General features: G+C 52.9%; 1 protein-coding gene across 1 annotated transcript; it reads right to left on the minus strand.

The window, feature by feature from the left end:
* Nucleotides 1-6: 6 nt before the first annotated feature.
* Nucleotides 7-17,372, minus strand: LOC120737077 (transcription initiation factor TFIID subunit 4-like). The gene is made up of 15 exons (XM_040037547.1): nucleotides 15,880-17,372; nucleotides 14,896-15,062; nucleotides 13,183-13,269; nucleotides 12,615-12,803; nucleotides 12,411-12,533; nucleotides 12,236-12,325; nucleotides 11,978-12,169; nucleotides 11,631-11,694; nucleotides 11,288-11,396; nucleotides 10,299-10,468; nucleotides 9,851-9,981; nucleotides 9,546-9,671; nucleotides 6,418-6,474; nucleotides 4,478-4,594; nucleotides 7-2,121 (listed from the first exon to the last, which is right to left on the minus strand). Exons 1-15 carry the CDS (start codon nucleotides 16,928-16,930, stop codon nucleotides 1,960-1,962), a joined length of 2,835 nt encoding a protein of 944 aa, XP_039893481.1. The 5' UTR covers nucleotides 16,931-17,372; the 3' UTR covers nucleotides 7-1,959.
* Between the last annotated feature and the right edge of the window lie 233 nt (nucleotides 17,373-17,605).

Below are 17,605 nucleotides of genomic sequence, written 5' to 3' on the forward strand. Positions count from 1 at the left end.
CTCCGCCCACTTTCTCCTTCCCTTTATTTCATTTTTTTTGCAAAGGTACAAACGACTGTAAAACGGCCCGGCGGGCCTCAGGTGCGAATACACAATGTAGGAAATATAAATAGTCCCAAAAATGGCGTCCTTCAGTTCATAGGGCTCTACGCCATCGCCACACAGACCGACATTAAAGCGTTAAAAACCTTCCGGAAACTTTCAAACTGCATTTCAACCACGAGGCTCGAGTCCAGTCGCACGCAGCCGCCGCCAGGAGGAGGAGCACTTCCTGTTTCACCTTAAAGGGACAGTCCGTCAGTTTACCTGCTGAGAGTCGTGACGTTCAGACCCCGCCCCCTTCCAATGAAGCCACTCGTCATCAACATTTTTTTCTAAAGAAACGACTTCATGAGGAAAAATTTTTTTTTTTTTTTTTTTTTTTCATCAAACGTGTAGAAAGTTGGAATTTTAGGCTACAGTCGCCCTACGGTAACCGCGGTAACCACAGTTGCTAGGGAAAATAAATAAATCTGCATTCTGCAGATGGCGCTGCATTAAAATCCTCGTGATCGCGCGGCCGATGTTTTCCGAGCTGCAGGGAAACCACGCCGGAAGTTGTAATAGTTCACCTTCAAAGTAAAAGCTTTGGCGTCACAGGCAACAAGATTTTCGCGCGTTTGCAGACAAGGTGCGTGTTCAGCAGGCGATCACAAGAACAACGGGTGGTTACCAGGGCGTCAGTCTGCGTTAACAGGATATTTGTAATTTCATTATCTGAGAAAATAATCAGCTGGTTAATCAAAACAAACTGGACATCGATTTTTTCCAATCGCTAAAAATTTTTCAGGTTGTGAAATCTTGCTACGTTTTGCGCTCGATTTGCCCGAAAACGCCACGACTTCACCGATCTGGCCGTCCGGCTCTCACACAGATTTGTCTTAATGTTAAACTGTTCCTTTGACGAACACAACATCGTGAAAAGAAGCTCCTCCCATCACGTGACGGAACTGAGCCGAAGGATCTGAGCGCGATCAGAAAACTTTCAAAACAAAACGATGAGCCTGCGAGCCTGGCGTCCTGAGTGGGCCAACAGGAAATCTAAACAAGAGGTCGGGAAAGGTTTGACTCAAAGGCACCTATTCAGGTACAGCGCTGGAGTCCGGAGGCGTCGCCACCTCATCTCACAGAAGAAGCTCAGTGTCACGCTGCATGCCTGTCAGCTCTGCTCAGCTTTTTGTGGCGTCACAGGAACATCACGTGTTGATCGGCGGACTAATTGCGTGGAGTTGCAGCGGAGGAGGAGCTGTGGACGAAAGGTTTCTAAGAGGAAGGGAAACCACAGCAACCAAAAAGATTGGCGAAGAACAAAAGGACCCAAAATGGCGCCCTGACGAACTCCACGCTGAAGTAGAATTTGCTCAAATGAGTAATTAAGAGAATAATTACAGGTGATGTTCCTCAAGTCAGCGGCTAGACACAACAGAGGAGATCTCCCACACAGCTTCTCGAGGTCCAGCTGGATTGTGGGTAACGGAGGGGGCGGACCTAATAAGGCAGTTTATTTCCTGGTCACATGACTTGAAACAGTATTCAACAGCAGTTTGTTCCAGACATCACTGCTGGACTCAACTACAGGGGTAGGCGTGCCCACAGCTTTGATAGCGTAACCCAGGCTGTGTTTCACACCCTGTTTTAAACTGCATCAACGAGCAGCCGAGCACCAAAACAGACCAGCCTTTCAGCCAATCACAATCTGTCCAATCAGCCTTGGATCTGGTTTCTGATTGGCCTGATCTGGATGAGAGCAGTGGAGCGCTCAGCTAACGGAAGGGCGAGCTGAGGCGGGATGTCCTTTTCTAAAAATAATCGTAAAAGCAGAGCTGAGCGTTGAAAGGTGCCGTAAGGACTGAAGACCAGAATCAAACACCTCCTCTGGAGGACTGGGGGCGAGGGGGGACGGCTGCGGTGGCTCCCTCCTCACTTCAGCAGAGCCTTGTAGAGTATCAGAGAGCGAGCCGTGGGCCGATCGTGCTCCATACAGAAGATTAAGTCCCTGAGGTTAACTCGTGTGATCCGCTGGCGGGGCTGCTGGCGGGAGGAGCCGGCCACGGAGGAGCCGGCGGCTGAGCCCGAGGACACCTGGAGAGGAGGAAGGAGAGAGGAGGCAGTGAGCAGGAAACAAACATGGAAGGAAACAACATCCTGATGAGCTAAAGCTGCACTTGCTGTGCGACCTCTGACACACCGTTTGTCTCGCGGTCTTAAAAAGTGCCTGAAGCACAGCGACCTTTGACCTCCATGTTTGGCGCATTTACAGATGCCGGGTCCATGCCGAGGCTCCGCCCCACGTCTGCACAAGCTCTCCCACGCTGCTTTAATCCCTCGCTGGGTCCAGACCTGCTGCCGGGCCACGCCTGCGTGCGGAGGGCGCGCCGGCAGCCGGAGGTCAGGTGACTCCCAGCCCTGCAGCGATTAGTCAAAGTACTGAGCAGCTGCTGCTCCAACATGCCCGTCGCAGCGGTTCCAGTCACACGGTCTAAGGTGAGCCAATCATATTCAAGCATCCAAAAACGAGAGAAACTGATGAAGCCCCCCCCCCCCCCCCCCAAGACCGAAAAGACCCCAATAAGCCAGAAAGGCCCTGAGCGATGGGTTCTCACAGAGCTGCAGGTATCTGCAGTCAGCTGATGGCGAACGTGATGGCGAGCTGCAGGCTGACCCGGTTACCGAAGCCGACCAGGCTCATGTTGGCGAGGAATTCAGAGCGAGCTGCTCCTGAGGATGACGGATGCTCTTCCTCACTCTGCTGGATGTTATATGAAGGAAGATGGACTTCCTGTTTCATTCAGAGCTGACATCACCTCTCAGTGAAGGAGCTGACAACGCCACAGTGACACCTGCGTGCACGTCTGCGACTCTGTCCTGTCAGCACGTGTCACGGCGTCAGAGCGCTGCTCCCTCTCCCACTCCGCTGGAAATTTCCAGCACAAAGAGATTTGTGTTGCCTCTTTCTAATCTGCCCTGGAGCTGCAGCAGTTTGCCCTTCAGCATCCACTGCAGGCCCGATCAGGCTTCAGCTGGGTCTGCCCGCCCCGGACCCGCCCCCACCACCTCAGGCTGTAGCCTGCTCTGAATGCACGCCTGCAGACGCCGTGTTTCACCAACAGGAAGCACAAACTCTTCCTTTCATTCGGCTTTGATCGCCTTCAGGCTCAGTTTGAACTCCTTTGTTTTCTAACAGTGGGGCGCATTCGTGAGAACACCTGAGCAGGTGTCACGGCACAAACGCAGACTCTCCCAGCACCAACCACAGCTGCTCCGACACCGCCTCGCCCCACACAAATGCGGCCTTTGTCCCTCAGCGGGCCGTCTAAGCTGGTACCATTAACACTGATGGTGTGTGACCTCACGCTCAGCCGGGGCTCAGGTAAAGGTTCCATCTACACCGACGCCCTGCGGCTCGTGAACGCCCCTCAGGGTGACTACAGGAGCCACGGCGGTTCACTCTGCAGCGCTGCTGCCACACGGTAAGGTTTGAGCTTCTCATTGAGCTGACTCCTCTGAGCTCAGAGCCTCCACGAACACAAACGGCGTCTGATCCTAATGCAGGCTGAGCTCAGTGAGCTCGCGCCACACACTCCATCGCGTGGTCATTCCTCTCAACCTCCAATCAGGTGCTTCATTTCCTGAGAAAAGCACTGACAGCTGCAAACATCTGGAGCCCCCCCCACCCCAGTTCATAAGCCAAAAAGTTAACTCATTAGTCCAACGAGCATGGCGCCAGCACACTGTTACTAAAACATGAACACAGCACCTCCGACCCGAGTGCCTCGCCCCTGTTGCCCCGCCCCCACGCTTGCTGCCAGCTGCTCTGTATCTGCTAAACGAGCCCAGAAATGCTGGATTTCTCTGTAGGGGCTTGGCTTTGTCTGCTGCTGCTGGGGGGCCAGCCCCAGGCAGGACAGGATGGGCAGGGGGGCACCACCCACCCCCACTGTCTCAGTTCATTTCAGAAATGAATGGCTGCCCCCGAGGGGAGGGGGAGGTGGCAGAGGGGGAAAGTCAGACCCTCACAGCCCCCCAGGCACACACTGACCCCCTTCACTCAACTCTGCTCACATTCACAGCCTGAATTGAGGAAGGGGGGGGTTGTTATATACACACGCGCTCTCTCGTGATTGGTCAGACACGCTGCAGGTTCTCCACTCTGTGCCATTAAAAGCGCAGCAGCAGAAGAAGTAAACCTACAGTTCCTCTGACGACCAGCGGAGGCAGCAGTGAGTCATCACCTATACGGGTGGATGAAGGTGGAGGTTGTTCAGTAATGAATTCAACTGGTCATGCAGGGGCTCTGAGCAGTGGCCCCCATGATGCACAGCTGATTGGAAGAACAGCTGAGCTAGCAGCTGACATCATCACACATACACACTGATGATGATGATGTGGTTCCCTGCTGTGTTCTGTTTCTTACACCACCTCTGACCTGGTGTCTTACCTCTGTGCCAGCTCCGCCCGGTGAGTCCAGCTTGCGTTTCTTGCGCGGGCCGATGGCGGCAAGCGCAGTGAGGTTGGCGTCTCTCTGTCGCATCTGAGCAAGCTCCTGCTGCTGCATCTGTGGGAACAATCAGAACATCAGGAATAATCACATGACTCAGTTTTTACACTTAATGAAGTCAGACAGACAGACAGGCGCACAGACAGGCACACAGACAGACAGGCACACAGACAGACAGACAGGCAGACAGACGAACAGACAGACAGGCACACAGACAGACAGACAGGCGCACAGACAGACAGGCACACAGACAGACAGACAGACAGGCGCACAGACAGACAGACAGACAGGCGCACAGACAGACAGACAGGCACACAGACAGACAGACAGACAGACAGACAGGCGCACAGACAGACAGACAGGCACACAGACAGACAGGCGCACAGACAGACAGACAGACAGACAGACAGACAGGCGCACAGACAGACAGGCGCACAGACAGACAGGCGCACAGACAGACAGACAGACAGGCGCACAGACAGACAGGCACACAGACAGACAGACAGACAGGCGCACAGACAGACAGACAGGCACACAGACAGACAGGCGCACAGACAGACAGACAGACAGACAGACAGGCGCACAGACAGACAGGCGCACAGACAGACAGGCGCACAGACAGACAGACAGACAGGCGCACAGACAGACAGGCGCACAGACAGACAGACAGACAGACAGGCGCACAGACAGACAGGCGCACAGACAGACAGGCGCACAGACAGGCGCACAGACAGACAGACAGACAGACAGACAGACAGACAGGCGCACAGACAGACAGACAGGCGCACAGACAGACAGGCGCACAGACAGACAGGCGCACAGACAGACAGACAGGCGCACAGACAGACAGACAGGCGAACAGACAGACAGACAGACAGACAGACAGGCGCACAGACAGACAGGCGCACAGACAGACAGGCGAACAGACAGACAGGCGAACAGACAGACAGACAGACAGGCGCACAGACAGACAGGCGCACAGACAGACAGGCGCACAGACAGACAGACAGGCGCACAGACAGGCGCACAGACAGACAGGCGCACAGACAGGCGCACAGACAGACAGGCGCACAGACAGGCACACAGACAGACAGGCACACAGACAGACAGACAGACAGGCGCACAGACAGGCAGACAGGCGAACAGACAGACAGGCACACAGACAGACAGACAGGCGCACAGACAGGCGCACAGACAGACAGGCGAACAGACAGACAGACAGACGCACAGACAGACAGGCGCACAGACAGACAGACAGACAGGCGCACAGACAGACAGACAGGCGCACAGACAGACAGACAGGCGCACAGACAGACAGGCGCACAGACAGGCAGACAGACAGGCAGACAGACAGGCAGACAGACAGACAGGCGCACAGACAGACAGACAGGCGCACAGACAGACAGACAGGCGCACAGACAGGCAGACAGACAGACAGGCGCACAGACAGACAGACAGACAGGCGCACAGACAGGCGCACAGACAGACAGACAGGCGAACAGACAGACAGACAGACAGACAGACAGACAGGCGCACAGACAGGCGCACAGACAGACAGGCGCACAGACAGGCGAACAGACAGACAGGCGCACAGACAGACAGGCGCACAGACAGACAGACAGACAGGCGCACAGACAGACAGACAGGCGCACAGACAGGCGCACAGACAGACAGACAGGCGCACAGACAGACAGGCGTACAGACAGGCGTACAGACAGGCAGACAGGCGCGCAGACAGGCGCACAGACAGACAGACAGGCGCACAGACAGACAGACAGGCGCACAGACAGGCGCACAGACAGGCGCGCAGACAGGCGCGCAGACAGGCGCACAGACAGGCGCACAGACAGGCAGACAGGCGCACAGACAGACAGGTGTACCTCTTTAGCCTTCTGCTTGAGTCGAGCCTGTTCAGGATCTTCTTGTCTGGCACGACTCTGGAAGTAAAAACAGAGTAGATGCATTAATCTGCTCATCTTCACCTGTCAGACACCGGCCCACAGCTTAGACCGCCCCCTTTATAAACCGATAGATGACATTATCAAAGTTCGGGGTCAAGGGAGCGGGTAACCTCGGTAATCGACACAAAGAATCCTGGGTGATGTTGCAACAGCATCCACGGGTGGAAATGATCACCTGCCCCAGGCCACCGTGGCGGGTTTAGATTGAACTCCTGACCTGTTGGGGCAGCAATGCACCACGTGGCTGCTAGTCTGCTTTATGCAATTATGTGATCCCAGCATGTGATGTCGTCAGACTGCATGTCACCGATTGGCTGGTCAGTAGCGTCACTCGGTTCGTTCATGAAAATTCAAACCGCCATTTTTGAAACCCGCCGATGAAAGAACTGGTTACAAACAAGAACAACGGTGTGTTCCCCGAGCGAAAAGCCACAGAGCGAGCAGCAGGTGTATCGGCTTTGAAGCGCTCGTGTCGCACATTAATTACGTCGCGCGATGTTCTGACGTGTTGCTATGACGATGATCATGCAGGTTAGGTAGTACAGCATTGTGATGAAAACCAGTTGATCCAAGTCAAGCCGTGGCGATCCATGGCGAGCCGATCCGAGTACTAATGGAGAAGGCTCTGGAAGGAGGGAAACGGTAACTTCAGGCGTGTGGCGTTACAGTTCTGGAGTTAAGTGGGCGGGCGAAAACAAAAACGCTGGTGTCAAAGGAAGAACCCAAAGTTAAACGGCGGAAAACGGAAAAGAGAATGGCGAGGCATTGACCAGCTCATTTTGATGAGAGCAGCCAGTCAGTGGTTTGTTCCAACTGTCGGCAGCACGACTAAAAAGCTGTGAAATTATCAACCACAAACGGTCTAAATGAGGAGGAGGAAAGCATCATTCGAGGAATCACAGCTACGCGGGGTTACATCAGTCTAAGTACATGCGGGATGAGGACCTATATGTTCTCCCCATCTTTTACCTACAGTCTGTTCTTTCAAATCAGAGTGTCTAAGCTCAGGCGGGGACAGAAGCACGAGCTATTAGTGTGAGCTCATCAGTGATGAGCAGAGAGACGCCTGAGGGCACACAGCGAAGCAGAGATCGTTACAGAAACAACCTTTTCTCTGTCAGAGAGGACAGCAGATCCAGGACCGCAAACAGAGCTCCTCAGTTTGGACTTCCTGCAGCAAACACACCTGAAATCTAACCTGCATGCTGAGGGTTCGACTGCGAGCCACCGCCTTCATCCAGGCGGCTCACGCACTCGTTTTAGAAACACGACTGAGAGTGAAGGTGTGCTTTCACTGTGAGCTGTGATTAGTGGAAACTAGGGGTGGAGCCGAATTCGAATACGGTGTTTGGAAAGGCACGAATATCGCATTTTTACAAATAATTGTTTCAAATAAATACTTTAAAAAAATATTTGTATTCGGGAACAAGAAAAACTTTATATCAAAAAGCCGAGTTTCCTTATGAGACCGCAGTGCATGAGTGCATGAGCGAGTGACGTGTGGGCTGCTCCACAGCAACAGAGAGGCTCGGCTGAACTGCATCACTGGTTTTGTTGAATAGATTTTTGTTCTACCTTAACTGGTTTCCGGAGGCAGTTTATAAGTTTCGCGAGGATCTGAAGATTAATAAATTACGCTGCATTATTGACGTCTGCACAGGTGCTCTCGTGTTCGCTCTGTTTACGTAGCTGTTAGCACGTCATTTAGACCAGCGGTCCCCACGCCCGGCCATGCACCGGTACCTGTCCGTGAGCCTTTTGGTACCGGGCCGCGAGTGTTGAGGTTCGGGTGTGAAATTTATGGTTTTCAGGGTTTTATCGTTAATATTTATTGTTTTAGAATAGAATAGAATAGAATTCAACTTTATTGTCATTGCACATGCACAGGTACAGGGCAACGAAATGCAGTTTTGATCGTTACCTCAGTTTCTCCGTCTTTTGCCGTGTGTTATCAATAAATTTTATTTGGTACCGGTACTGGTTTTATTTTGCTGCATTTATCCGCAACACCTTAAAGGCCGGTCCGTAAAAATATTGTCGGACATAAACCGGTCTGTGGCGCAAAAAAGGTTGGAGACTGGATTTGGACAACAGGCTGTTGACAGAGTGACGTTAAAGTTCGGTTTAAAAGGTGAAAACAACGCTTGTGTAGTTATGTCGAATTGCATGCACTTGTGGGAGTCATATGTACGTTTAAGTTCGTCTGTCTTTTGCAGACAGCAAGACGTAGGCTATAGGCTAGTTAACCTTAGCAGAGCTTCCCGTTGTCCATTCACTACTTATTATAACATTAATTAGAAGTGTAATGCAAAAAAATGGATTTTTACTCGAATACAAATACTTTCCCCCCCTCAACAGATACAAATACCGGCTGCTTTGCACATCTTCAGTGGAAGCACTGATCACTAGGCAGACCCATAAAAACACAATTTGATTTCACGTCCACGAAATTATAACCTTTAGAGAAACATGAATTTTCTTGGTGAGTTTTTCCACACAAACATCACACGTGGAGTTCCACAGGGCTCAGATGTGGGTCCTCTGCTGGTGGACATTCACAGACACACACATCTACCCAACGTCTCCGTCATTGCAGCTCTTTATACGTTGGCTCTGATCTGACTTTGCTGCATGCAAGCTGTTTGTTTTTAAGAGTCTCGATGGACCAGCTTACTTAGCAGAACTTCTGAAACCATATAATCCTGCGGGCGCTGAGGTCCACCAACCAGCTGCTCCTGCAGCTTTAACAGCCTTCCCATTGGCTCCTGATCTTTAGAACCTGCCTGGTCTCTCAGAAGCAGAAGCCCGGCCTTTTATACAATTGCAGTTTGATTTACTTGTTTCATTTTGTGTTTAGTTTAGTGATCGTTTCTACTTAGTGTATATTTGATATAACTTTGCATAAAATGTGTTACATCAGGACGGGGAACAGGAAGCTGGTCCTCTTCAAACTCAGCTTCTTTCAAAAACATTTCATTTTAAACTGAACTCTTCAGAAAGGTGAACGCAGAAACGTGTCCGATTCAGGTCCGATCAGACAAACGTACCTTGGCGGCCTTCAGCAGCATCTCTCTCTCCTGCTCGTCTTTCCTCTGTTTCTCCAAACGCTCCAACTGCTCGAAGAAACGCAGCTGAGAGCGAACGTCCGACGTCTGCTCATAGCGCTCTTCATCCTGATGGGGGGGGAGGAGAGAAACGGGACATGTAAACCAGACTCCATTTAAATATCTGCTAATTTAACATCAGCCTGCGCAGCTCAACGGTAACAGCAGATCTACAGCGGAGTCGTCCTGAAACAGCCCGACGGCGGCTCGACCTAAACGCAGGTGAGGCACGCTGCGAGCGTTCTTACCTTCCCGCCGTCCGTGCGGTGCTGCGCGATGGCCGAAACCTTCTCCAGCAGGGTGCGCAGCCTGGACTGCGTGGCGTGGGAAACCAGGTTCACCACTTCTGGCGGGACCTCGCTGACGCCAAACTTCTTAGCTGAGGACGAGAAAACAGAGATCATCAGGACGGGACGCCGCTGCACGTCAGCAGGTGGTTTCTGCAGGTCGACCATCCCGGCTTCATTTCCTTTCTGAACTCGTCTTCATCAGCACCTACAGTTCTCCTCCTGTCCTCGAAATAATTTTAGACTCCTCCCTGCATCCTTCACTAAGAACAGCCGACAGAGGAGGAGGAGGTCCAGACTGACTGAGCTGACCTTTGAGGCTGAAGGTGAAACAGGCTTTCAGGCGTGATACCTGAGCAGGTACAGGAGAATCAGGAGACCCGCTGATTTGCTGAGTTTTCACACTGACCTGTGTCCAGGATGCGGCGGAGCAGCAGGCCGCTCGGCAGGAAGGACTCGTCTTTACACGAGCGGATCTTTGTGCCCACGAGCTCCGAGCTGGTGGCGAGGATTCGGGCGTTCTCCTCATTGAGATTGACGCCAGCCATCGAAGCCACGTCGTTGATGTCGTCGTCATCTCTGCGGGTTAAGAAAAGGAAAGGTTAGGGATGTCGAGGCTGAGGAAGAACGTGTCAGAGCTCAGGTCCACGCTGCGAATGAAGCACAGCAGCATTCCCCAGTCTCATTGGCCCAAAGATGAAGTCACTTCCTGTTTTTTTAAAAGCACACACTTATTTTTTTTATTGCAGTGTATTAAAATATGTTCCTCTCACACCTACACTCAGCTTTGCTCGCTGTGGGCACACACTGCCCCCTGCTGCCTCATCTGTGAACTACGCTTCCAACAGGAAGTGGTGACTAGTCCTTTTTCTGTTGGAGCCTTCGCCGGGTCAGAGCGAATCAGGAACCAGTCAGAGCCAGAGACGCTGGACAGTCACTTCCTGTTTGAAATTCTGTTCATGCTCATGTGACAGCGGATGTGAGGTCATCCCTCTGGCCGTGTCAGGTTAGCCTGAACGTCCTCGCGATGAAGCCCGACCTGCTGTCACAGGTCACGTGTGCTTCATCATCGTGACCTGTGCTCACAGAGGCCCAACCTTAAGAACGCTAACCATCTCCAGACTGATCCGACACGGTCAGGTGTTCTCAGCTCATGTTTTTAAATGAATGTCACCTGTGCCGTTTCAGGTGAGGCGACCCTCGGCCGTCCTCAGTAAAGCTGACCTGTGTGACTGAAACAGCTGTTCTGCACTTCCTGTTTTGATGCTTGTTTTTTGGCGCTCCAGGGCCTCCGTATCTCTGTTCGACCTCCGGGACTAGTTTATCCATCGTTCCGTGTCCATTGTTAGTTTACAGGTGTCACAGACGCTTTTTACTTTTAAACAACGTTTTGCTCACCTGAACGTCCCGCCCCCTGGATCGCTCAGCTTCTTCTGATTGGCCTGAGCTGCAAGGTTCACAGGGCTTTTGCTGATGATGGTTGTGGGTCCTCTCACCTGCAGCGTAGCTGAAAAGGGAAAAAAGCGATGCTTATTAAAAAAATAAAAAAGCTCCTCCCACCAGCTGTGAAACAGGCCTGATAACCCTGCGGTCTGCTGCCACCTGGTGGTGGCGCTTGCTGCTTTTTTCAACCTTTAAAACAGCCGATTTATTTAAAACTGAGCAGCTTAAGCTACGGGAGGCTCCGCCCCTTAAAACAAAAGTGACTCGCCAGGTGCGCCGAGCAGCTCGACAAACTCACCCTGAGGTCTGAAGACAATCGGCGCCCGAGCCTGCACGGTCTGCACTCCAGGTCTGCACACAGGCTGCAGGAGAGCATCATGACATCATCATTACATCATCATCACAGAGGGCTGAGTCTCAGACTTCCTCTGAGGGGTCAGCGTTCACTTGTTTGTTGACGGCGAGTGGCGTGCTCACGGTTACGCGCAGCGCTCCGGTGAGGACGTTAGAGTCCGAATAAACGAGTCTGACGCAGGTTTGCAGCTGGAGCGTTTTTCCAAATTAAAACATCCAAAATATTTTCATATTTACAAGGTCAAAGGTTACAAAAGTCTTTTTGTTGACCTGTAACCTGACGATTCTTACCAGAGCCGCCGTGCCGATGGGTGCGTTCAGACGGACGGTGCCGCCGGCCGGGCTGACGGGCAGCCGCGGCCTGATGGTGGTGGCGGTGACTGAGCCAGGGGTGGCCGGAGGCGTGACCACGGCGCTGGGGGGTGCAGTCATCAGAGACTGCTGGCTGTTGAGCAGCGTCTGCCGCAGAGCGGGGAGGCTTTTCTGTGGAGACACACACGCGTAACACCTGCAGTAACACCTGCAGTATTCGCAGTACTACAGCCGTACCTTGAGGAAGGGGATGAGGTAGGGTTGTGGCGAGGACTTCAGCTCGGCCTGCAGCCGAGTGGTGAACTCCTCGGGCTCGATTTTGGCGTCCTGAAAACATGAAGAGGGCATCGTACGATCACATGACCCCATAGGTCCAATCAGGCGGCAGTGAGCAGGAGGAGGAGCTACTTACGAGCAGGTCCTGCACCAGGGCTTTCACGTTCTTCGAGGTATCCGGCGAGGGCGAGTTGTGGGACGCCAGCTTGATGAGCGTGGCGAGGAAGTTCTTGCATTTCTTCACGTTTTCCTGCATTTCCTGTTGAGGACGACAGAGGGTCAGAGACAGGAAGTGCCTCCATCACAGCAGCCCAAACCTGCCGGATACACCTGAACCCACCTGGGACACCACGGTGACTCTGGTGGCGGGCGAAGCTGCGGGCGCCGGTGTGCCGGTCATGGGGGTGGACGGCACACCGGCAGGTTTGGCGACAGGCGTCCCCCCCGTCGTGATCACCGTCGGCGTCTTCTGGGGGGTCGTCATCTTCACCGATACCGGCGTGATGCTGGGCGCCACTGCGAGCGCCTTCTGTAAAGCAACAGAAAACAGACAAGTCACATGACCACCATCAGGCTGACCTCATGTGACACCCGCCGCCGCGTTAATAAAGACCTGGTATGAAGATGGCGGTCTGATACGTTTTAAAAGTTTAAAGCTCAGGTGTGGAAGGTGAGGCGGGGTCTTAGACACGTCTGTCGCCTTCATCACAGGCTAGCGACCACACAGTTTGACCCACAGCCGTGTGGTACCTGTGGGTAGCTGTTACTACAACCTGATGGTAGTAACAGGTACAACCCCACGCACGCTGAGGCGGTACTAACGGTTAATGGAACGTTAGAGACTGGTGGAAAAGAGGCTTAAAATAACCATCAGGTGTCACATGACGTGCTGCCAGCAGGAAACACACCTGCACTGCGGCGGTCGTGGAGGGAGGCTGAATCATTCTGGTCTGAGTAGGTGTGGCCAGGCGGACGGTCTGAGGGGTGCCCGGTGCCTGCCGACAGCAGGGAGGAGGGGGAAAAACAAAACACACCATCAGGTAACATCAGTTCCACCAATCACAAACAAGCACTACAGAAGGACTTCCTTTTTAATTCATTAAAGCCCCTCCCCAGAGCTTTAAAAGGGGAGGGGCTTGATTTCTAAGATAAGATAAGATGAAACTTTATTAATCCCTCGGGTGGGTTCCTCTGGGAGATTCGGTTTCCAATAGCAACACCGACAGAAGTTACAGAACGTGAGCAGAAGATTATCTATACACACATATGTAAAGAAAATATATGAAAGGGATAAATAGGAATAAGAATACAAGGGCATTGAAGTCTATTGCACCGTTGACTGTTAACAAAAAGTATTGCACAGTGAAGTAAAGAGGCACTGCAGCTCAGCTGTTCCCCCTCCTTTGGCCTCCTTTGGCCTCTGTTCTGGCTGCAGCAGTAAATAAACTGAAAAGTAGGGCTGGGTATCGATTCCGATTCACAAGGTCCTGATTTGATCGATTCGAATCGGGGAAATTTTGCCTCAGACAGTCAGAAATATTATAATTCTGATCATTTATCAGCACATATCCATATTTTTACAGCTTGTCAGACTTTATCAAAGGTGTGAGCATCACAGCAGAGGCCTTTGTGTCAAAGTAACTGAGCAACACAGAAACACATGAAGGAGATTTTCCTGTTCTGGCTTGTTATAGCAGACAACCTTAAAATATTCTGCAGTCGATCAAACACAGAAGAAAACCATGAATCAACATATAAACATGACCTGATGCTGCTGAAGTGAAGCAAAGTTACAGGATTAGAGACACAGCATTTTAAAAAGTTTACATTTGTTCAGTATTGAACAGCAGAAATTACGCTTCCTTGTCAGAGGTCAGTTAAATTAAATCAAATAAAGCACAGCGGCCGACAGCGCTGTGAACAACGCGTGACTGGTGCACAATAATGCAGAAAACAGATTTATAGAGGGGAAACTGTTCTTGAAGTACAGACAGAGAGCTGTGCAGGAAGTGTGACTTTCTCGTGGTGGAAGCAAAACATCAAAGTCAGAGTGAATTCATGACGATGTTTATGTGACGCGGAGTTTGGATCTGCAGCTGGTTCAGTGAAGTTTGGTTGGAGAGACAAAACTACCGCTTCAGAATCGAGCCCAAAAAAGGACGTAAACACAAAGGGCGGACCCCCCCGACGCATCAGAATCTGTGAGCTGTCGGCTTTCTCACCTGATGGCACGTACACGCCGTTGGGGCTAAACGCCGACAGCTCACTGATTCTGAAGCGTCGGGGGGTCCGCCCTTTGTGTTTACGTCTCTGTGCAGAGTCCGTGTTCCTGCTCTCATTCACTGTTTTAGCTGTTTGGTGGTTGTAGAAATGTTGTGAGGTTTAACCTGAGATTCTGGCGTTTCGGGCAAAATAAATATATTTAAAAATCGATTCAGGATTTGAATGAATCGATATCGTCTCATTCAAGCTAGAATTGATTATTGATTATTGAAACCCATCCCTACTGAAGAACTTGCCTGTGATTGGTCAAGCTCATCAGATTGGGAGTATGACAGTGAAACAAAAATTAAATGTGAAGTAAAAAACTCTCGCACCTGCATTGTGTGGGCGGAGCTTACCGTGGGCGCAGTGCTCACCCGGATGGTGGTGGCGGCCGTCGGCGTGGCGGGTCTCTGCGTGATGCTCGTCACCGCCTGGCTCTGCTGCGTCTTGGCCTGAGCCTGAGCGAGGACCTGCTGGGGGACCATGACCAGCTGACCCGTCTCAGTCCGGACCAGAACCATACCTGCAGGGGGAGGAGGAGGGGGGCAGGTCAGGACATTTACTGTAAACGAGCGCGTGCAGCCGGGCCACACACTCACGCTCCCGATGCCTCGCCCAGTGTCTGTGGAGGGTCAGGCAGTCTCACTGAGGGGAGGAGCTTAAGGAGAGGAGACCACAGAGACTCAACAACATGCCATAGAAACCAAACCATCCCCCTCTGACAGCTGCGGGCCAAAACACTCACACTGAGCATGCTCTGATGACTCCGTGCACACTCTCCTCCAGTGGCACAGCAGAGGTTCTACGCCTGAACGCAACACCTGACTCTTCACTTCCTGTCTCAGCTCTCACCTTTGACCAACCCACACAATCAATAATCAATCATTCTCACAATCTGCTGAATATGGTCACGTGACCCAGAGGAGCTGGAGACTCAGCTAGTCCACTGATCAGAATCCTTTATTGGTCATTGCTGTGGTCGCTGTCGCTCACACAGCAGGAGCAGGAACTCAAGCAGAGCCAACCTCGGTCTCACAATCTGCCTGCTGATCAGATTATTGATTTACCATTCACACAACAAAAACCTCAAAGCTGCAACTATGAAACGGTCAGATTAGTCGATTAATCAGTCATAAACTGATCAGCAGCTGATCACTTCATCGATAGCCTTCCATCAGACGCTGCCAGCTCTCAGCAGATCAGTTACTGAACAGAATCAGGTCCTCCTCAAAGGGACGATCGATCACTGATCGGCTCACAGATCAGCTGGGAGACTGTGGGTCACCTGGTGTGTGTGTGTGTGTGTGTGTGTGTGTGTGTGTGTGTGTGTGTGTCCTCACCTTGGGGCATGGTGAAGCCCTGGGGCAGCTGGATGGTGGTCTGCTGCTGGGGCCGGACAGCCAGCGAGGGTTGCGAAGTAGCGACCCGGGTGGTGGCGGCCACCAGCCCGGGTCTCTGCTGCGGGATGGAAGTGGCCACCACGGCCGGTCCGGGCGGCCTCACCACGGCCACGGCGGGCTGGGACACCCCGTTGACTGCGGGTTTAGCCCCGGGGGAGGGTGACGTGCTGGTCCCGGTCTGAGGGTGGCTGATGGGGACCTGGACCGGGGAGGGGGTGCCGGTCAGGATGACCGAGCTTCCGGTGGCGGGCTGGCTGGGCACGAGCACCTTGGCGTGCATGAGAGGGTTGTTGTGGTTCACGACCTGAGAGGCGGAGGCGGCGGGGGCTGCCGGCGGGCCGCCCTGCGGATCGAGCCCGTTCTGGGCCGCCGGGCTGGGGAGCCTCTGCAGGACCGCGGAGGGGGAGCCCCCGGAGGGCTGAGGTACGGGGAAGCCGGGCTGTGAAGTCGCGGGGCCGGCCCCGGCGGTCGCAGGAACACCGGGAGAGCTCACCAACTTGGCGGCTCCGGTACCGCCGTTCACGCTCTGCAGTCCGGGGGGAGAGCTCCTGACCGCCTCCGCAGCGCTCGAACCCGGGACCGCAGCCCGGGGGAAGCTAGCGCCGGCGGCCGGAGCGCCGAGAGGTCCCGGTCCCGGAGAACCGGCGGGCGGAGGCGGTCCGACCGCGGCCAGGCTGGCTCCCGCGGGCCCGGCGGAGGTAGACGAGGGCAGCGGTGCGGCGGACGGCGGCTCGCTTGCGGCGGGCTCCGGGGTCAGCACCGCTCCGGGATGTCCTTGTTGCGGCTGCTCCGCGGACTCCGCTCCGCGCACTTTCCCTGAGAAGTGGCCCGCGGCCGACGGAGCCGCGTCTCGTTTCCCGGCGGAAAACGGAGGCGCGGGAGGCTTTCGGTCGCCTAGCTGAGATTCCAGAGAACCGACCAGGTCGCTCACCGCCTTCTCGTCCACCTCATTGAAGAGCATGTCCTCCAGTGGGTCGGAGGCTCCCGCCATCTTTGATGCTGGACCGTTGTGCAAATCGTATTTTAGAATGTACGCATGCGCCGAGGATCCGGCTCGCTTCCGAGCATAGAGATAGGAGAGGCAGATTTTCCATTAGAGCCGCAGCTCTTTGTGTACAGGTGAGTTCGCAGGTGAGGGCAGAGTCCAGCCACTCAAAACTTTATTTGAACACAGGTTCAGTTCCGTTCAATTCAGCCAAAGAGGCTTCGTATATAATCCGTAAAAACAAAAGTGGAGTAAAAGAAAACAAAAGGATCCAGGAGAAACCTGATCAGATTCTATCTATCAATCAGATTTCTCAATAATCTGGTCAATAAATCCTGCTGATTTTATTCCACACATGTTTACATCTGTGAACTGTCACAATCCACCACTTCAACAGATCCACGCGGCCCTTCCTGCTTCCAGCTCTAAAGCTTCCGTTTTTTTAGAGGTGGGCGAGGAGCTCCGGAGGCAGCTGAGATAGTTTGGGAGGATATTTCCTAGAGGTTAAAGACATCTGACCTGGGAAGAGCTCCCAGGAGAAGGTGGAAACTGACCACGCTTCAGACAAACATTGGATGGTGAATAAATAAAAGAATATTAATAAAGGATCAAGAAAACAAAATTGATCCTTTAATTAAACGTGTTGTTTGGTATGGTGCTATGGTAGAATAGTTCTATTGT

This window comes from Simochromis diagramma, unplaced genomic scaffold (assembly GCF_900408965.1).
Source record: "Simochromis diagramma unplaced genomic scaffold, fSimDia1.1 OVJJ01000327.1, whole genome shotgun sequence".
NCBI classification, from domain to species: domain Eukaryota; kingdom Metazoa; phylum Chordata; class Actinopteri; order Cichliformes; family Cichlidae; genus Simochromis; species Simochromis diagramma.

Bases quoted from the DNA above. Each gene is read 5' to 3' on its own strand.
- LOC120737077 (XM_040037547.1), bottom strand. From the start codon at position 16,930: ATGGCGGGAGCCTCCGACCCACTGGAGGACATGCTCTTCAATGAGGTG. The intron at 13,270-14,895 runs GTAAGCTCCGCC...TGCTGTCGGCAG, and splicing joins GGGTGAGCACTGCGCCCACG to GCACCGGGCACCCCTCAGAC. The intron at 4,595-6,417 runs GTACACCTGTCT...TTGTTCCCACAG, and splicing joins TCAAGCAGAAGGCTAAAGAG to ATGCAGCAGCAGGAGCTTGC.